The sequence below is a fragment of the Pseudopodoces humilis genome, chromosome 17, assembly GCF_049639895.1.
Source record: "Pseudopodoces humilis isolate 2021_Gansu_Grassland_sample_001 chromosome 17, ASM4963989v1, whole genome shotgun sequence".
Taxonomy (NCBI): Eukaryota; Metazoa; Chordata; class Aves; order Passeriformes; family Paridae; genus Pseudopodoces; species Pseudopodoces humilis.
The window spans coordinates 13,859,535-13,880,836 of NC_142216.1; the positions used below are offsets into that span (position 1 = coordinate 13,859,535).

At 42.3% G+C, this 21,302-nt stretch overlaps 1 protein-coding gene across 2 annotated transcripts in view; it reads left to right on the forward strand.

Moving 5' to 3' along the window:
• Window positions 1-21,302, forward strand: part of WWC1 (WW and C2 domain containing 1) — a 66,727-nt gene that overhangs the window by 39,154 nt on the left and 6,271 nt on the right. Inside the window, exons 6-17 of one of the 2 annotated variants that reach the window (XM_005523465.3) lie at window positions 251-380; window positions 726-872; window positions 1,897-1,970; window positions 7,099-7,341; window positions 8,772-8,861; window positions 11,162-11,700; window positions 15,783-15,891; window positions 17,608-17,688; window positions 18,564-18,650; window positions 19,382-19,574; window positions 20,356-20,508; window positions 21,027-21,127. In XM_005523465.3, the coding sequence (XP_005523522.1) occupies window positions 251-380; window positions 726-872; window positions 1,897-1,970; window positions 7,099-7,341; window positions 8,772-8,861; window positions 11,162-11,700; window positions 15,783-15,891; window positions 17,608-17,688; window positions 18,564-18,650; window positions 19,382-19,574; window positions 20,356-20,508; window positions 21,027-21,127 (1,947 nt within the window). The remainder of the gene's footprint in view (window positions 1-250; window positions 381-725; window positions 873-1,896; window positions 1,971-7,098; window positions 7,342-8,771; window positions 8,862-11,161; window positions 11,701-15,782; window positions 15,892-17,607; window positions 17,689-18,563; window positions 18,651-19,381; window positions 19,575-20,355; window positions 20,509-21,026; window positions 21,128-21,302) is intronic. The other variant, XM_088063593.1, reaches the window with a different exon arrangement.

Genomic DNA, 21,302 nt, shown 5'->3' on the forward strand with positions numbered 1-21,302 from the left:
CACCTTTGCCCTCCCTAAGGAGTCAAAGAGATGATATTGCTGAAATTAGAGTTCTGAAGTGTAATGTACTGCTGAGTGGAGTAACTTAGGCAGTGGGGAGTGGGGTCCTTTGTTCCTTCTGTTGTCCTTATTATACTTTGGAGTGTGTTTTTGTTAAAAATCCATGTCAAGATGCATGGATCTAGGATGATTCAATTAACTGAATGATATTAAATATTAGCTCACTGGGTTTTTTAAAATTTCTATACAGAATTGACATGAAAATGTCTGATACTCAAGGTGGCTACAAACTTGACGAGGCACAAGCCATTTTAAGTGAAATGAAAGCTCTCAAGAAGGCCATCACATCAGGGGAGAAGGAAAAACAAGACCTCATTCAGGTATTGAAACAATATGACTTTTGTAGTATTTTACGTCACCATTGCTAGAAGATTGAATTTCTGAGAAGTAATTTAAGTGTTTTGTATTTCAGATACATAATTGAGGTTTTTATTAACATAAACTAGTTTTGTGTTGTGGTTGGACTGCAGCCTCTGCAGTTCTTCAGATGCTGTAAATGAGAAGTATAAAACACAGTCCAGCCATGCCTGACCTCGAGTTTGCCGAGTCTGAGTGGGCATAGCAAACATGGTCAGATCTGAGTCATGGGTTTAGGCTAAAGTTATGTAGCTGCTGAGGTACTTTGGGCAGAAGTGAACTCACCTCATGATTTTTTGTGGTTTTAGAGCTTAGCCAGGTTAAAAGACAGCTTTGTGAATGACAGAGGATCCCAGTCAGACCTGTGGGCCAGCAGTGTGTCTGTGGAAAGCTCCAGCCCTCTGCTACCACGGCAGTACCTGGATGTCAGCTCCCAGACAGATGTTTCAGGAAATGTGAGTAATGTGTGGGAAGCCTTGTGCACATGGAGACATTCCTCTGAACTGTGTGTAGAACTACCTCACCATGAGTTTCCAAGCATGGACAAGTTTCTGTGAAATCACAGCTTCTCCTGGTTTAAACTGCAGTGACTTTGTTTTTGTGTGCAGTGTTAATGTATCTCTAAGGGCAACGTGATGTTTCCCCACACTGTCTCTATCAGAGCAACCCAGGTAGGAATAAAAGGATAGGAAGTTTGATTTGGCCTGTAGGTGTAGCTTTTTGTTATATAAATATTCCCTTAGCTCTTTATAGCAGTGATAAGTTACAAGAAAAGAAACATTCAGCAGGTCTGTATGGGCTCAGCTCCAGTGAGGACTCTTCCCCTACGAGTGTTTCACTGTGCTACAAGTGAGAATATCAGCTTATGTGTAGATATTTTGATGCCACCAAAGTTATAGTGCTCATAAACCTTCAGTCCCACACGTGCAAGGAGATCAGAAGTGTCAGGTTGGTCCCAGCCTTGGTAAGGACTCGATCAGTGCTGAGGGTACATCTTATTTCTCACAGGACAGCACAGAGCCTCTCCTGTGAACCTTTACTTAAAGGTTTGCAGCCACTTTCCGTCAGGGCCACACATGTTAGTAAAGATCTGCAGATTTGGGCATGATATGATGTCCCTTGTCTTTAACAGCCAAAGCAATATGTCATTCAAACCAAAATACAGTGCAGCACTTAAGGATGCAAAAGAGCATTTAAGAAGAAGGATTGCTAAGGTATTTGTGTGTTCACAGAAATAGAAGCCCAAGACAGATGTGGTGGATTTTCTCTTCTTTCTAGGCCAGAAAAGGCCTTTGAATCTTGTTGGGGTTAAGTATTTGAAGAAATCATTAAAAGTTTATTTAAATGCAGCATGTTTGTGTTCTGTGATTGGTTTAACTAGAAAATGACTGACAAGATCAAGTGTCACTTGTAACAGTGTCAAGGAAATATCAAAAGAGGAGTGGTTCCTAAGTTGCTGATTTGATGTTTCTGTCTCAGTTTATTGCCAGCAGCAGTAACCAGCTGGCCGAGAAGGTGCGATTACGGCTGCAGTATGAAGAGGCAAAGAGAAGGTAATTCTTTGGCCCATTGCCCTTTTTGGTTGTCACAGAGCTTATTCTGAGGATAAGTTTCACTAGAAGAGGTGCCTCCAGACTGAAACCCATCATTGCTGATATGTAAATGTGGTAATTTTTGAGACAATAGGCTTTTTGGGCCAGTGTTATCTTTCAAGAAATGAATAACCATCCTAGAAATTACTGAGGTGTGACTAATACATAAAGAATTCAGTCTGGCCACACCTATGGGGACATAAGTGGTTCTGGTACCTGTTGCCAGTGCTTCCCCATTCCTAATAAGGAGACTGTACTGCAAGGCATCTCCTTACCTTATTTGAAATGAATGAATGCTTGCATGCCTAAGTGTGATAAGGAGAAATGTATATTGTGTTAACACCTTACATCAAAATACGGTCAATGGCTGCAATTCCAGAGCTTATCCGTAAGAATGTAAGTTTTCACCTTTGCCCTCTGATCTCAGATGAATGAAGAATAGATTAAAAAAAAATTTTATCTACTTAACAGGCCAATTTAAGTAAAAGCTTTCCAAGATTTACTTTTTAATAGATAGTAGCTGACTCAACTGTGTAGTTAAATGAAAAACCACCAAGAATTATTACTTAGACTTTGGCTGGCCTAGTCTTTGTTCAGTGATGTAACCATTGCTGGGGGTGACTTTCTTCACTTCTAACTGCTCTAGAGGGACTTTGCAACTCCAAAATAACAAAGTTCAGATGCATTTGTACAATCTGTGCTTGGGATATACGCAAAGACAAAGCTTTTTCTCCAGCCTCTGGTTAGAAATAAGAGCCTTAAGGCTGAGGTTACTAATAATGCTCTCATTTTGGTGTACTGGCATGGCCAATAGTCCGTGTTTCTCAGTGGCATAAAATTTGATCTGTGGCAGAACTATGTGTCCAACTGCTTTTGGCACAAATTTATACTTCTTTGCTTAGGTGGAGCAATTTTACCAGAACTGTTTGTTTTGTCAGTCCAAGATTTTCCAAACTACCTTGACATTCAAATCATTCAGTGACTTTTAAAAACAACTTTAAAAATACCACTCCTTCAAATGCAGTGGTTAATTAGGCCGTAGTAAAATTGCCTTTTACTTTTAAGCTTTGCTGAAGGCTTCAATTTAATTCACACTGACTTTACACATTCAGATTGAAGAGGAATACTCCTCCTTTATCCTGTACCTTTTCCAAGGAGGGGCAAGTGAATAGTGACAAGCCTGAAAACTTATTTAATATGCTCTTTATAAAGAGAGAGAACCTTATGAAGACAGCACAGTAGTTGAAGTGATGATGAGTGGCATACAACACACTTTGCAGTTAAAGAATACTTGCTGCTTACACCCCATGTTTGTCCTAGGTTATCTATAGGTTTTTCTCAAAGTTTAAAAAACATTACCATGAAGAAAGATGGATCTAAATGCATATGAATAGTTGATGCTAAAATGAAAAGATCTCCAGGTATCAGAGCCACCGTGGTTTTGGCACAGTATTTAGTAGGAGCTGCAGAAACAAATACCTTGACTGGTTTAAAGCTGGAACAATACTATGGATATAGTGACTCACAAGGAACCTTCTGTTCCTGTGAAAATTCTTCCTTATGATGTTAGAAGTGTTTCCTGTCCCCACAGCAGCATTAAAATGTTCCAAAAACACAATAGAAGGCTAAGTACTTCGCCAACGCACAAACTGTGCAGAAAGCGAGTGATGGAAATACATGTGTTGTATTAGCTCTGCAGTATCTGGAGAGGTAAAACTTAAGGTTTGAAATCAAGATGGTCCCATATTAATTAGTTTAGAACTACTAGATCTGTAAAGGGCTGGTGCTTTAGAAAGCAGGCTCCGGCAGACGCTGTTTGCACCATTGCTGTGGACCAGACTAAAAGCTCAGATGTGGGTGAGTATCTGACTGAACTTCACCACACCAGAACTGCCAGGACTCAGTTCCCCATCACTGCATCCTCTCCTGTCACAGCTCAGGCAAACAACAGATCCCCAGAGCAGATAATATAGGACCCAAAAAAAGACACAGGGCAGCTACAGTGACAAACCTTTGGCTTAATCGTATTCAAAACTGAGAATGAGTATCATGTCTAAAAGGCTGTCATTGCTACCTCTCAGCAAGGAGATAGCTGCTGCAGCATGAATGCAATCAGAGATGCAACTAAATTCTGTTGTACAACTTCAGACATGTAGGAGTAACTCAGTTGTGTAGCACAACTTGCACCCTGCATTGTTCTAATTTCTTCAGCAGTTAAAATTCCAGCTTGGGTTCTGTGTGACTGGTGGTAACTCAGGGATTTTAGAAATACGTTTTTTTAATCTTCTGAAATGAAATATTTTAATGTCACATTAAGCAACATTACAATGACGGTGGGTATTTCACTGGTCAGTTTTTAAACCACACCTCCCACTTAGCTTGTGGCTTTTTTTGCTCAAGAACAGAAGCTTATCTGATACAGGATTGTTAATTACTGGTTGTAGATACACATCTTAGTTCGTGCTCCTGTGGAGATGCATGTGCTCTGGACAATCTCCAGAGACTAAAAATTGTATGTGCTATGCCTATGTTGCATAATAATAGAAGGTGCTAACTTTCCCTAATTAACTAAAAAGAGTCTTGTTATGATGATGAATAAATCATCTAACTGCCTTTTCTAGGTAGAAAGAAAACAACTAAATAAAACTTGAGCTTCTTGTTCTGTATTTGTTCATTCTGGTGGCCATTCAGAAGGGTAGTGTGACCTGAGGCCAGCACTGCAAGCCCAGCCTGGATCATCAGCAGTGATGCAGTTCAGACTCAGGCAGTGAATGCTGAAGGGCTGGAGTGTTCAGCACAGTGCAGACCTTCTGCAGTGTGTTTCTTTTGTGATGGTGCTGTTTTATTGCAAAAATAGAATAATAAAACTCCTTTTAACTGAAAAGGGGGAAAATAATGATCATGTACCTGAGATAAAACTGGAGGTTAGCTTAACAAAGCTTTTAGACTCAGAAATGCATAGAGAACAAATTCCAATGGAAAAGCCATATCCATGCAAATGTGTGCCAAAAGTGATCAGATTTATGCTAGCCAATCCTCTTAGACTCATATCCCTTCAAAATGCACAGAGGAATTCTTGGATTATGAATTAATGCCACTGTTAATTCTTCATTGGAGCACAGTATTGCACTTAATCAGGCACTCAAAAACAAAACAGCTCTTAAGACTACCTAAAAATAGTTGAGCTGAATATCTATCAATTATGGAACTTCATTAGAGTGAGCAACCTGCTGTGGGAAATGGGTTTACAGAAAGTGATGCTTCCCTTCAGAAAGGTGATTTCACGTCTGTCTCCTGTGATGCTGGAGGCAGGTCAGTGTGTGTGAGCCTAATCCTTCGCAGGCTCTCTCAGGCCTTAAGTTCCTCTTGGCCTCTGGAGCCTGGAAGACAAAGCTTTATTCTTCAAGGCCATTCAGGAGCCTTCTAGCTGCTGCTGCCCAGATCTGCATCTTACTGCTTACTCCACACACTTTGATGTTGCTGTTTAGCACTGAATTTGCTCTGTGCCTGCCTGTGCGCTGGTTTGCTGGAGGAAGCACACACCATCCTCTGTGTTTCTGCAGCATAAACCAAATTCTAGAGAGATGAATCCAGATCAGTACCTGCAACTATTTGCTGTAACAGATTTAAGTCCAGTAAGTCTGTCACCAGATCACAAAGCCCTTTTCAAGGACAGAAACATATTGGACATTCATTTTACATGTCGCTTCCATTTCTTATGTATTTGCTAAACCTGAGTGTGGGATTAACCCGAGTTCATCACGTGAAGGGGCCTTGCCTTGCCTCTCTGATGTTCAGTCAGGTGAATTTTTTTGGAAAATATCTTGCAAAATACTTTCTTCTACTTGTTTGCCTTCTGAATTTTTAAATTTTTTTCATCCCAGACGGTTCTGGCCTTCCCATTCCTTGCTTCCCGCTTGATATTTTGGATTGTGTGAGTTCAGAAACACAGATCCTTGGTAATTCTAATTCAGATTTATCTGTACTATTGTTTCTCTTCAAACTACCATGATCAGCCTATCAGGTCTTGAAGACTTGTAGGTTAGTGAGTGCAAAGGAGGCAGCTCCCTTTGGGAGGACCAAGATTACTGCCCTTGGTTCTGTATCCTGCTTCTCTCTATCTTTTGCATTGCAGAGCTGACCATTTGTGGACCTAACTGAGCAGGTCAGATATTTGGGAAATTTGGAACAGGCAGACACTTGGAGTGAGCAGCCTCCTTCCCTACCACAAGCTGTGCTCTCCTCCTCTTGTCAGTCAAAGCTCTTGAAAAATTCTACATCCATATTGCTGTTGCTTTTAGTCACTGTCTTCCTCCCTGAGCTGATGTGGAGTGGTGCTGGAGGACTGGTGATACAGGCTTTCAACTGAAATCTGGAGTGATACCTCTAATGAAAATAGGCTTTGATTCTGATGCAAATAAGCTGCTCTGGATTTTGGTAGGATCACATTGCCTCTCCTACTCCTCACATCCTCAAGTGCAGGTTGCACCAGGAGTAGTGTAGCTCCTTAATGTGTCTAGAATGCTTACTGTTGAATCAACAGGTGGGTTCTTGCAGTAGCAGCATGGAAATATGATTAACTTCCTCATTGTAAAGACAAAAAAAGAGTTTCTAAGCTTTTGACTAAACACTAATCTTTATCTGAATTGTATATGGGGAGTACACAGTTATTTCCATAAAAGTGATTAAAGAGTAGGTAATTATCACATCATATCCTCCACACAAACTACTCTGAGATCACACTGTAATACATATGAAACATTTGTAGTATATCTGATTGCCTTTTCAAAATCCAGAATTTTTGTTGTATTATTCCCTGACTGGTGGACACTCTGCAGATTAGCTAGAAGCTTCTTTTTCCATTGTGAACAAACCTGAGTTAAAATCCCATTCTGCATGTCCACATCCCAGTGGTGCTGTCACTTGGCACCATTCTGGTAAGGGGGACACACAAGAGTGGTTGTCCTGGAGCTCAGAGCCTTCCTCAGGGCTCTGGAAGTTGTGGTTGGTCATGGTGCACCTCTGCGTATCTGGAGCAGGAGATCAGGCACTCCTCAGGGAATAACTGCATTTTTTTTTCCCCCTGCAGAATAGCAAACCTGAAAATCCAGCTGGCTAAACTTGACAGTGAGGCCTGGCCTGGCGTGCTGGACTCTGAGCGGGATCGTCTGATACTGATTAATGAGAAGGAGGAGCTCTTAAAAGAAATGCGATTTATTAGCCCCAGAAAATGGACTCGAGGAGAGGTGGAGAGACTGGAGACAGAGAGGAGGCGCCTGGAGGAGGACCTTCAGGCTGCTAGAGACACTCAGAGCAAAGCTCTCACTGAGAGGTGGGTTAGTGGGCACAGAGCAGTGCCTTTTTGGGCAAGAGGTAACTGGCAGCAAGCACCAGCATCCCCTGGCTGACTGCCCACAGCAGTGCCCTCACATTCCCAGGACACTCTACTCAGAAAGCTTCTGAACTCATCTCTCAAACAGCCCATGTGCAAGTTTTACTGTGCTAGTGGGGAAAGGTTGCTGTTCCTACAACAAATCCTTTATGGGAATGTAAAGAATGCTCTAAATAGCCCAGTGTAGTGTTAATGTAGTGTAACATTTCTGTATGCAGCCAGCACCTCACAGCAGCTTCTACTGCAGTTGCTGTGCAGTCTGGGCCTTGGTAAATGTCAGCAGATGGAATTTTAAATTTCTTAAATTTGCTGTTTGTTCTGAGCATCCTTGTATGTGATTCCTGTAGGATCTGGTATTTGACAGGGCTGTGGGGCTTGCAGAGAATATCCTGTGAATCTAAACTAGCTGAAAAAAATGCCAACTTTCTTCCCTAATTTTACCTGTGTTGCAGGAGGAGATCTCAGGGGAATGTACAGTGGGGATGAATACTGCATTAGGCATTGCCTACAGGTGTTTTACAGTCTGGATGTATTAATGAGGGTGGCTCAGTAGTGTTTCTGGTAGCTGCAGTCTCTTGAAATGGAGTAGGCACACTGCATCCACTCTCTCTTTGGCTCCATATTTTCATTTCTTCAATGCAGTGTCCAAATGACACCAATTTTATACATAGGCTTTTTGTGGTTTTATCATGCTGGAAAAAATGTAAATGTCTTGGCCATTACACTTTTACCTGCTTGAGGTATCTGTGGTTTGACAAATGGTTCTGGTCTTGCCATAAGGTAAAGACCTTCATTTGGGATTTTTGGGAATATGGTCACATTCTAGAGTGACAAAGACGTAACACATTTATGGAGAAGGATTTTATGTCCAGAGGCCTGTTCAGCTAGGGTGTGAGCAATGTGTTTGTCTCAAGCCAGTTCAGGTGGGAAATAAAGCTGAGATGCTGCTAAAGCCAATAATGGAAATCTGTAATGCAATGGTTAATAACTAAATCCAGTAACCCTCAATCATCCATAGGCTTTAGTGGAAGGAAATTAGGACATTTATAGTTTTATTAGCACATTAGGAATGCAGTAGTGTTTAGTGAGTAAAATCTGCCCAGCTCTTTTGAGGCCTGATCCTGGAAACATTAGCTTTTATGGTACCAGCTGTAATTATTTTCTCTTGTGAATTTTTTCAGGATTGAGTTCTGCATTTTAAGAGTTTATGAAGTTGGTAAACACCTACATATCTGGACCAAATTCAGTCCTGTGTATTCCTATCAACTTTTGTAGGATTTCACAGCAAAAAAAAAGTAGATTTTTCCTTTACTCCTTATTTCACATAGTAAATGCTGCTTTAGCTTGTCTCTTTTTTGATCTCCTCTTAGATTGAAGCTGAACAGTAAAAGAAATCAGCTTGTCCGAGAGCTGGAGGAAACCACACGGTTGGTTGCCATGCTGCACACCCAGCTGAAGAGGTAGGTGACCCTTTCCAGAAGCTGTGGTTGCTTTTGCTGCACATTGTGCCACTGACTTCCTCTGCTAACAGTTCCAGCTCACAGCTAAGGGCTAAAAGGCCTTTCAGTCCCAGTAGTGACCTAAGGCCCCTGTGTAGTCAGTGTAAGGAGAAGCCTTGGGATCATAGGTCAGTTTATGGTGCTTTTCAATGGGCTGAACAACCTCCTGCTGGTGCCTCTGTCTCACAGCAGGAGTTTGCACAGTCCCTTCTATTTCAGCAATATTTAGGTGATGAGGGATAGCTGAGACTTATTCACTAAAGTTTGAGTTACTGAAGTATTACATTAATAAAGTATGTTAAAGCTTTACAGACAGCAAGTGGAGTGAATCTTACTAATGCAACTACACATTAATGTGTGAATGATCATATTTCTCTAATTCCAAGTGTACTGTTGCTTGCAATGTAGACAATATATAGAGATACCCCTGAATCTGTTGTGGTTCATATGGTGTGAAGAATGGCTTCTAGTTCAGGCTGTATTTTTTGGAAGAACACAGGATTGGTGTTTCCAACATGCATGACTGCAGGCACTAAGGCCAAATCATTTTGCTAAAACTGTATTTTTATCATTCTGATAGCAAGGAAGTTTGGTGGGGTTTTTGTTTGGTTGAGGTTTTTTCCTGCCAGTGTGTACTGAATTTACTCTGTTTGTAGCTTCTGCTCCACTTGGATTCTGTTTCATTTTGTGAAGATGACACCGAAAAGACTGGAAAGAAATCATAGTGCAAGACTGACGTGTAAATAAGCCAGCATGGAGAATAGCTATCTGTGAGGCTTTTATGCAGTGGAAATGCATCATATTTTCATTTCACCTAGCTGATTAGGGATCTTTTGAGGTGACCAAGAAGCATGTGAAACTAATTTCTTCCTAACTGTGTGCCCAGCATTCTTGGCATGCTCCTTCATAAGAATAAGTGTTTGTTATTAACCCCATAATGCAAAATGTCTGGCATTCAAAGGCATGTACAAAAAGAAGTTGAGCCCAGTTTTTCGATAGGGAAAAGATTAATTTAAAACCTCTCCCTTTTAATAGTGAAGTACACTGAAAAGCTGTAAATTCATTAGGCTTCAACAGATGTGTATATACTGCCAATATGCAAAAACATCTATCAGAAGCTTTTTTGAACAAATGTGATGCACAGCACATCTGTCAGAAGACATTTTCTGCCAAAATTATACTAAATACAGCATACTTGCCTGGTTCTCCTAAGGTCATGGAAATAATTATACAAACATAGTTTCCAGCTTTTACTCTATAAATAATAAATAAGGGATTATTAGGCTTATTAATATCTCACAGTTTTTCAGCAGGGCAACTTAAGCCACTTACTCAGAAATTTTCAGAAATACTCAGAAATTTTTCAATATCTAATCCCTATCTGAAGTGAGGGTCAATAATGACCAAAGTCTTCAATATGCAGAGCAGGAGTGTTGGTTTAAGTGGAATTTCTAGAGATTGTACATTGGTACATGTTGCAGTCACTACTGGAATACTTGCTGGGTCTCCTGAGCAGAAAACTGTGCTGTGGTGTCTGGACTTTCTTATCTGAACAGACTTCTATTCAGCACCTGCTTGAAATTAATTTTGTTGTCAGTTATGTTCTGAATGTAGAACTCTAGGGATAAATAAAGCGTGTGAATTGATTTCACAGCCCAGCCCCTACTTTCTCCCTTGCTCTCTTGGCCCTGGATTCCATGTAGCAGTCTTTCACATGGATAAATCCTGCCAGCTTTCTGGACTGCTGGCTGCTGTGATCTCTGAGGGCCAGATCCAGGCAGCTGTGATACTGCCTTTTGGCTGCAGGTCCAAGATTGAGGCAAATGGAAGAAAATTTCCATATGGTCAGACAGTTCATTGCTATAACTTCATCTTCTTGCATGGGCCTTGCTGGTTTTTGCAGTCTGCTTTGAAGATTAACAGGAGCCATAGATACTTTCCAGAGAGATGCGGGAGGAGGGGGATGGCACAAATTTTAATTGGATTGAAGCTGTTCATTAGAGTTGTTTTGGCTAAACAAAGGCTCTTAGGAGTCTGATATGGTGAGTAGAAAAAATGAATATGGTTGATACTGTTTTACCAAGCAGTGACCCACAATTTCTGCTGTGTAGACTGTGGTTCTGGATTGCTCTGGGGACTAATGCGTGTGGCCTGAGCTAACAAAGCAACACCCTGTGGGCTTAGAGATGTGGTGACATTGCAGTGTTTTCATGAGAAATCAGAAGGTACAGTGTCATGGTTTTCTGACTTGTTTCCTTCAGTCTCTCCACCAGCATGCTTTCCCTCTCCTCAAGCAGCAGCCCTGGTTCTCTTGCATCTAGCAGAGGATCTCTTGCCACCTCCAGCCAGGATTCGTCCACCTCAGCCAGTTTCACTGATCTCTACTATGAGCACCTGGAGCAGCTGGAGCAGTTGGACTCGGAATATCAAAACAAGCTTGACTTGCTCTTAGAAGGGGCCACTGGGTTTAGGCCATCAGGCTGTATCACCACCATTCACGAGGATGAAGTAGCAAAAACTCAAAAAGCAGATACCACCAGTCGCATGCAGGCTCTGAGGTCCTTGTCTGGTACTCCCAAATCCATGACATCACTGTCCCCAAGGTCATCTCTCTCTTCTCCATCCCCACCTTGCTCTCCGCTGGTGATAGACCCACTTCTGACTGGTGATGCCTTTTCAAGCCATATGGATTTTGATGATGCAGAGATAAGTGCAAATCTGTCAGAACTCACCCTAAACACTGGGAGTGGCAACTGTAGACTGGAAGAGCCTCGAGCAGGAGATAAACATCTAGGTCAAGGTATGGTAGGAAAAGATTTTCACACACTGCATGCATTTATATTTAATGTCATTCATAAAGCATTGAGAAGCAAGTGTTTCAGAAGCTGTCATCTTGCTGTTTTTATGTTGAAAAATGTTTTCAACTCTGTTTTCTGTCTTGTTTGGGAGGGTTGTTCCTGTCTTGGAGGGAGGGTTGGTATTTTAATTTGTACACAAAAATACTGATATAATGAGTCTTGCATGAGACTGATTTATGTGTGTTTTTATTGTAGACAGATTGTGGACACAAATCACAGGGATTTCATGTGCAAATGTAAATGGTCGTGGTGGGATTCCTGCTTTGGTTTGGCACTTAACTATTCAGAATATCATCTATTGTTTTGGGTCTGGGAGACACAGTGCCATATTGGTGCAAAGTTTTTTGACCAAGCTTTTGAGGAGGGCTGGAAAATTCATATAGCTTAACAGTTAACAAATTATAGTAGTAATAATCCTTCCCCACCACTTTGGTATGCATAAGATCCTGCTCTGGTTCCCAGTAAATCAGTGGCAATGAATTTATTAATTTCAGCTGAGCAGACATGTCAAGGCTGTGCTCAAATTCTGCTGTTTTGGTCTCTTAGCAACAAAAACGTGTTTAGATTGTAAGCATGATAAAGTAAGACATTAGAGATAGTGGATATTCTCATATATATGCATATGGCTTGTTGGTGGGTGGGAAGGGTTCATCCTTTTTTTGGAATGGAGGGGCTGAAGCGGATGGAAAGCAGTTGGCACAACCAGGGCACAGTGCTAGGGCCTGTCTGAAGTTCTTGTGACTGCAGTTGGGTTAAATCCAATGAGTGAAAGGACTGGATTTGTAGCTGCAGTGAGGAAGAGCTTTAAAGGCAATATAAACTTGCAAGATACAGTTCTGTGAACCAGCAGTACAGATTGTTTCTGTTTTTCGTGGGATTATTGAACAGCCCATGTGAATAAAAGGAACCAGTACCATGTTACCACCACCTTCTGCATTAAGAAGGCTGACACAATTTAAAACACAATAAAAAACACAAGTGCAAATCTTCCCCTTTGAGCTACCATTTTCCTACAAGCAAGAGGTATTATGCATTTGAGTAGGAAACACTAATTATTAGAACTGGGTGCTGATTAGTTTTAACCTTTTTAGCTCTTCAAGATTTGCCAAGGCTGTTAAAGTGAAAGCTCAGGTGTTAAGCAGATTAAGTGATTACTGCTGTTAGCCAGTCAGCAGACAAAATAATCACCATAAGTAGTTTATTTCAGGGCAATAACGAGATGAGATTCTACTCCTCAGGCATTTTGGGGGTGGGGGGGTTCAGTGTAACACCCAAAATGCAGGGGACTGGCTCTGGGGTGGTCAGTCCTGGGCAAAGCACACTCACATGTCCTGGAAGCAGAGCTGAGCAGTATATCTGAGGGCTTTGCTGCTGCCTTCTGGTAGAGCAGAATCTCCTCTAGCTTTGAAACTGAAATAAAAGCTGCCTTTCTCACCTGAGAAACACCTGAGTGATTTAGGGGAAACGAATAGCAAAACCTGGAGCCTGGCAGAGTCCAGCATTCTCTGATTAAATGGTCTGGATGTGAGGACAGTGCATGACATGGCTCTTCAAGGCCCATGGAAGGGCAAGTAGCAGGAAGAGCAGAGCAAACTTCAAATTCTTCATGTGAGTGAAAACAAAAAGGTGAAACAACACTAATAGCATCCACCTCCTTGGAAAATGGAGAAGAGTTGAGTCAGTTCTGAACTCTTTTCATCAACTTTTTTATTAGTGTGATATCTCTTCAGACGCTTAAGGCTAAAGACTGAAAGTCTGAATTTTGTGTTAATTAGCTGCAGGAAAGGGCTGAACTTCTCAAGTCTTTTGCAAAACCAGTAAGGAAAAGGGTGTCTGGAATTGTTGTCAGGGAGCCATTCATTTTATTCACCTTTACACTGTAGCACTCTGCTGTAGAGAAGTTACTTCACTGTTGTGCACTTTCTGTATTCAGCCCCCCTGGCCCTGAGGTCCTCGGGGCAGGTGGTCAAGAATGAGGCTTTCTGGATTGGAAAGACTCCATGGCTTTGGGAACTGAGGGAGAAAGAGAGGTTTGGTGTGTGGAGGCCAACCTGCAGTGCCTTTCCCAGTGAGCCAGTGTCATGTAAAGGGATTCCCAGAGCAGCATTTGGTGTGTAAAACTCCAAGAATCATATTCAGGAAGCCAGCCAGTGGGGAAGAAGTTATTTTCCTATTAAAACCATGGACTAGGAGGTATTGAAGGATCATTGAGGAAAGAAGTTTTGACCCTTCCCACGAACCTCTAGCACGGCCTGTGATCCACAGCACTGCAGGAGCCTGGCCCTGGCACATGGCAGGAGGGAGGATGGATTAAAGTGGGAGTGGAGTGTTAAATGGATCCATTTGTTTCAGTTAATGACTGATACTTGTGTTACAGGTGATAACTTCTATTCATGTGGATTGGCCTATGGGGAAAAGGTCTTGGACATACTATTTCTGTCCAGTGGTTCCATGGGAGTACCAAGATGAGAAATGCCATTTGGTGGTAGTGTCAAAAAATGCGTGGATAAATGGGCCCAAAATGGCACAGGTGTCTGAAAGCATTGGGGTTACTTGTAGCACCCTCTACTGTTGGCTTACGAGTCCTTATGGTATTCCATAACCCTTGCACATTTTTCCTCCAGTTTATTCAAAGCTGGGTTTAATTCTTTAAGTGGCTTTGTGAGACTGTGAAGAAAACAACACCAAGAGAAATCCAAAAAAACAAACTCAAACCCCAAAAAACCAACCAAAACCCAAACTTGCTTTGTAGTAAAGAAAATATGCTTTGGAAACCATATATTGGTTTGAGGGCATGTGCTTGTCTAACTCTATGGGAAAGAAGGACCACTTCTGAAAAACAAAAGCCTGTTGGAGCAGAGTGTAGTGCTCTGCTACTGTGAGGCTCCAGCTGCTCCCAGGGTGACACTTTGGCACCTCCTCACTCTTGGAGCAGGTCTCCCACATCCCTGAGGATGAGAGCCAGGAGCTGGGTATGGCCCAGCACTCATTAGCCACATTGGCAGATGGAGTTCTCCAGACTCTTGGCTGCAGCTCCTCTCCACTGAAATGTTCAAGTGGAAAGATGCAGAATATGCAGGTTTCCAGGGAGAATCTTTCCCTGTTTTGAAGCACAAGAAATTTGTGTGAGATAACACCTCTGTACAAAATTTGCTTCACCTTCTTTGATTTCTCTTCCTTATCTCCTTTTCCCTGTATTCCTGCATATGACTGCTCTTTTAAATCCTATAAATCTCTTTCTCTCCACATTCAGCTAGTTAACCTGGTCTTTCTGGACCTGCCTTTTGTCCTGTGTAGACAAACATTTCAGATTTAGGGGGTGTTTTTTTTGCTGTTCCCATCTTGAAAACTTGGTATTAGCACTCCAGGTGGGATATGCAGCTCCACATGATCCGTTCCTGGCCAGAGCATGGTCAGCAGTGCTTGCCCAGCCATTGTTCTCTGGGTGGCTGGAGCAGGATGATTGCTGCCTGCCTAAGGGTGCCTTGCAGTAGGAGTTTGTTTATTGGTTCATATTTATAAGTTCACTAGAATTTGGAAGTCCTGCTGCTTCTGAGCATTGCTCATCATGTCAAGGGTACCACCCTGCCTTTCCAGGGCTTTGGAAGCCTCTTCTGGCATCTCCTGCAAGGACCCATGCCCGGGGAGGTGCCAGGGCAGGCAGCTGTAACTGGGCCCAGCCTGTGTGTAACCTCAGCCCTCACACTGCTGCAGGGCCCAGGGAATAAATGGGCACTCACTGTGCAATGAAACCCTCTCTCAACTCCACCACACAGTCTATTCCCATTTTCTGTGCACTTTTTGTTCTCTAAGGCAGTTTGGCACATTCCCTCACTTCAAGGCCATCTTTCAACTCAGCCTGCCCTGCCTCTGTCCTCTCTGTCTTCAGAAATGTGCTGTTACTTAACAATACCTGGCTGGGGAAAAAAATGCAATTCAGGGGGAGGATAAGAAGAAAAGCTGCTGGTTAACCAGTTTGTTTTCATTAACAGCTGCTTTTGGTTTTCCTCTGCTTTTCTGACAGGTATAAACACAGCTGGAGGGACGGCGCTGAAGGTGGCAGGCGTGTCAGCTGCAGTGTCTGATGAATCTGTTGCTGGAGATAGCGGGGTGTACGAGGCATCTGTACAAAGGTAGACATCAGATCTCTCTCCAGAACGAAGCCAATGACTCAGCTTTGCACAAAAGTCAGCTGGAATACTGCTGGTTATGAGCTTTTTTTGTAATTCGATGGCTAAACGTCTCAATCTCAGGTTTCTTAATACTTCTGAAAAAACTGAGCAGGTTGAATTTGATTATCAAAATGACCTATGCTTCCCATAATAGAAGCAGCTGAAAGGAATCTCACAGAGAGCTGTTTGAACAGCTGGCCTGTTTGTGAAGGTGTCGGTAAGCTGTGTCTGCTGCCTTGGTGGGGGGAGCAGAGCCATCTGGCAGGTGGAAAACTCCCCTCCTCTCAGCCAGTGACAGCCCTCAGTCAGTGTGAGGGGACTTAGGGGTGTTTAAGGAAGAAAGCAGAAGCACCTTGAACTGCCTGATGGATGTACACGTGCAGCGATGCAGTTCCCGAGTGCTTGAAGCAAGAGCAGGATGTGATGCCTGCAAGACTTCTCCCACTAAGGGCACAGCTGGGAGCCACTGCTCTTGCTGGCTTTCTGGATTGTCTGTGGGAGCTTTGTCAAAAAGTTCACTGGAAGGTACTGATCTTAGTGGTACATGGTTTGGCTGCATCTAATGTGGGTTTTCCTACTGTTTTATTAGCACTGAGGTGAATTATAGGGTTGTTAGTTGCAAAACACAGCTGTAGAGGTGAAATATCACTCATCTCAGATTCCACTCATTCATTAGTTATCTCCATTAATTCACTAGATAAATGAGTAATTTTTATGTTTACAGCACAGTTCACTTTGACAAGGGAATGTAATGGTTCTGAAAACTAGAGCTCCTGGGCTCAGGCAGTCAGCTGGGAGTCCCAGGGCCCCTGTGTCCCTTCAGTGGGGTAGGGAGCTCTGGAGAGGGGAGTGGGACAATCACAGAAGGCATCCCATACACACTCACATTTCTGATAGTGTTGTTTAGGTTATCGGATTGCCAACCCCTGTGGTGCCTGCAGTGTCTTTTTGGTGCCTGTCCAAGTAGTGAGGGTGGGATGAGCCACCCTCTGCAGCTGAAATGTAACAAAATGCAAGAGAGTGCAAAGCAGTAATATGGAAAACACTTAGAAGAGAAGAATGCTAATCCTGTTTTTATGTGCTACAGCATAGCCTCTTGAATCAACTAAACAATGAATGTAGTTTTGGGGACTTTCAGTGCATAAAACTTGGGAGGAGAAATATATTGGGAGGGAAATGATGCAGAATAGCTCTTTCCAGCAAAGCTAGTCAGTGTACTCTGTCACTTTTAATGTGCTTAAGAAAGTTTGATTTCTTAAAGAAACAAAGGAATTACATAAATCTAATACAAGTTGAGAATTTTTGCTGTCACGATGCAGGACAGGATTGTGGTTGTTAAGTTGTATTTCTCTTGCTGGCCAATCAACCATTTTTACTAAAAGCCAGTCAAGGGAACCCTTTAAAAATCCCCCACTGCTTTATTTTTGCAGTCTTTTGTGTGGCTTTTTTTCTTTTGGCGGTGAGGAGGGAAGACATATGACTTTCTGCTGATAAGCACTGCAATACATACCTCTAAGGCTGGTTGCACTTACTTCTTAAATAGGCTTTCTTTAAGCTGCTAATTTTACAAAATCCATATACCCAACCCCTGAATGGAAAGAAAAAGGTCTTGTATCACCTAAATGCAAACACTTCAATAAGAGGCAAACCAAATCCTTAATTGTTGATTCCTTTCAGACCATGTGTGTCAGAAGTGATGGTGTTTGACAGTGATGATACAGAAGCAGTTGGAACAGCCAAAGTGCAAATTGCAATGAGGTATGTGCAACGTATTTTACTGGATTTGCCTTCCAGTGGAAAGAATGATAAATGGGATTTAAAAGATTGTGTTTTCTATGCTGTTTTCTTCTCCTGTCCTATTAGTGTTAACTAACTAATGTCCTTTTTTAGTATAATTAAGAATTACACTTGACTCCAGGAGGTTCTTGGCCCAGATGTCCTCTTTCATGTCAGTGGAAATCAACTGGTGATACTGGGGTATGGGGGTGCAAACAAGCAGCAGGAGCACTGGCAGTGCTGGGCTGGAGAAAGCCCTTGGCTGGATTGCAGAATCCTTAAGGGTGCAGCTTGGGTGGGGAAAACTGCTGAGAATAAGAGGCAGTCTCAATCCTTGACCTCATGTGGAACCGAAAGGTATAGGAGGGCAGGCACAGAGCCATCCTCCTTAAATGACTTTTTGGAAGTGATGTGGGATTTGAGGAAAAGAAGTAGTTCAAAACTCGTTTGTCATGGCCCTCCAAAGCAAAAGGTTATTCATGACAAATACTCAAATATTTTTACTTGTAGCTTTCCTGTATTGCAGCTGTTAAAACCTCTCAAAAAATTGTAGCTACAATGCAGCAATTTAACTAGACCCTAGGAAAAGCAGTGTGTGTTAGGTCAAGTCTACAGTCCATTGTATCTGAATCCTGAAGTACTGGATGTTCTGGATTGTTCTATATTCTGGATGTTCTGGTAGCAAAACTTGATGAAAAAGGAAACTGGTTTTGTTTTAAACTATGGGCAAGTCATGGTCCCATTTATAGTGTTGTCTTTTTTGTAAATTTTTGGTATTGTTCGTGTGGCATATTCAGTCACAGAGTCCAAGGCAGACTTCTCTAATAATAATGCTTTTCTGTGTCTTTCTGATTCAGATATGATGACAAAAATAAGCAATTTGCAATACTGGTCATCCAGCTGAGTAATGTTCCAGCACTGCTGTTACAACAAGATCAAAAAGTGTAAGTGCATGAAATAAACACACTTGATATAATTGTGTTGGATCCCAATGAGAATGAAAGTGAGATTGCCTTATGATTTTTCACACTCTTAAAAATTTGCCCTTCCTGAAATATTTCTATACTTTGTGTGGTGACACTTATGAACTAATAAACCTGTGAACTGAAATAAGGTACAGTTTCTTCCTCAAAGGTCTGTATTTGATAGGGAAGGACTTGATGGAATTAGCACTGGCTGGTGACGTTCTTAATTGTAGCACTGTCTTGAGCACCTGCATTGAGTGAAGAGGGGGAGTTTGTCCTGCTGCAGAACTCCTTGGACACCTGCACAGGGCTGGGAAATGTGTGGCTACTGCTAGACTCATTCCAAGCACAAGGTCTTTAAATTCAGCTGTGTGCTGAATAAGCTGACAAAAACTGGATTCATTTTTGCTGTTCCTACCTACATAAGGGTGTGAGCAGTGTGACAGGTTGCACAGATGCAAACAGCCATGTAAAACAGGATCCCATGATGTCTGATTATGAGGTTCAGAAGGATGAAGTCTGTGGCAGCTCGTGCCACTTCACATCTCTGATGCTGTGATGAGATGCTCCTTTTTTCTCAGTTGGCTGCAGCTCCAAAGAACAGGAAAGGATAGTGGTGTCCACAGTGCTTCGGTTGACTTTCACTGAGGGATTTGTGTGGGGAGCTGCACACCTGTAGGGCAGTGCTGAGTGCTGTGCTGTTCCCACAGGAACATTCGTGTGGCTGTCCTGCCCTGCTCAGAGAGCACGAGCTGCTTGTTCCGCACCAGGCCGGTGGAAGCTTCAGACAATCTCGTGTACAATGAAGTATTTTGGGTTTCCATCTCCTACCCTGCTTTACGCCAGAAGACTTTAAGAGTCGATGTTTGCACTGTAGATAAGTCTCACCTTGAAGAATGTTTGGTGAGTATCCAGCTCTATTTTAATAACTTTGTGTTTGTTTCCTCTTTTTAATTAGACACGATGTTACACTCTTGAGGTATGGCAATTTCTGTGAAAGCCTTCCTGATAATCTTTAGCTATGTGGTCTCTCCCCCACAGCATTCTTTGCAATGACAATTCTCATCAGGAAAAACAATTATGAGATAAATGTTTTGTTACAGAACTGCCTCCTCAGACCACTAGATATTTCTCCTTCATGATTTGGTGTCAAACTCTAACTACTTTTCTTCCTTTTGGAAACATTTATGGTATTGCAATTGAGAACAAATTACTTTGGTTTTGGATACATCAGGTTGTGTACTAAATGTAATGTATTAAAAAATGACAAAGCAGATGAAGAGAAATGAGATATACAAAGCTAAAACATCTGGGTTTGGGCAGTCATTTGTGTCAGCCTTGCAAATTTCTTGAAAGGGAGTCATCCTCTCCTTTCTCTTTCTCTTTAAGGCTCCGGCTGTAATTTCTCCCTGCTGCAGTAGCACTGTTTGTACTTCTGGATTCTTGTACAGTGGAGCTGGAGTGAAACATTTGCTACTTAGATAGGAGGCCCTTGACAATGCTAAAAATAATTAAACATAAAGCATTGCTAGTGGTTGTTGAAATGGAATAAACAGACAGTTTTTCTTTTTGTTGAATTTTCCAAAAATCAAACAGTCCTGGATTTTCACTCTGATTTCTTCTGACTGGTATGGTAGCTGTTCATTTTACTACTACACTAAAACTGTGTTTTTCCTCTCAATAGGGTGGAGCACAAATTAGCCTTGCTGAAATATGTAGATCCGGAGAGAAATCAACCCGTTGGTATAACCTCCTTAGTTACAAATATCAGCAGAAGCAAAACAGGAAAAGTAAACAAGGAAACAGCCACTCTGAAGTACCCTGCACTGAAAAAACAGTAAGAACTGCTTAAATTGAACAAATCTCTTCTAAACAGGACAAGCAAGAGGGTTTGTGTGACTGTTACTATAGAGAAGTGAAGGCTGGTGTGTTTATATTTAAAACTTGAACATGTCGTTACATGCAGCAAAATAACTAATTTGTTGATTCCAGACATGCCCTTGTCCTGTGCTAAACACTTACTGAAATCTGCTGCTCAGGAAGCTGGGGGATGTGGTACATGGCATGGTGTAAGTGAAGTGTGAGCTCCAGCCTTCCTGCCCACCAGGCAGTTCACAGTGCTGCCATGAACTTGCTGGGCAAGTCAAGATAGAGTTTGCACATGCAAAATACAGAAGGTGCTCAGCCTGGAGCTGCACACCTGCACATGCTGGGGGAGCTGTGCCAGCTGTGCCCACAAGGCTGCACTGAGCTGTGTGTGTGCAGTGAGGCTGGGGGCTGCTCTCACCGCACAGGCTGGGCACTCTGCAGCCTCTCAGAGTCATTTCTTCACGAGAAGCCTCATTCTCTCCTCAGGACTCTGTCTCAGCACTCTTAGAGCAGACAGCTGTTGAACTGGAAGCTGTGGAGAAGAAACTGGAGGAAAGCAGAAGCACTTTAACTAGTGGAGAGAGCTGGTATGTGCCACCCCACCATCATCTTGTTGTGGAGTTATCAGAGCATTTGGGTGCAGAGGAAAAAGCAGATGATACTGAGCTGTGGGAGTATTCTTCTTTCCCTGTTTTGGTGAAAAATCCTGTTTCTTCTGTTCTGGAGGTTGTGCTTAGAGAATGAGCACAAAGCCGATAAATG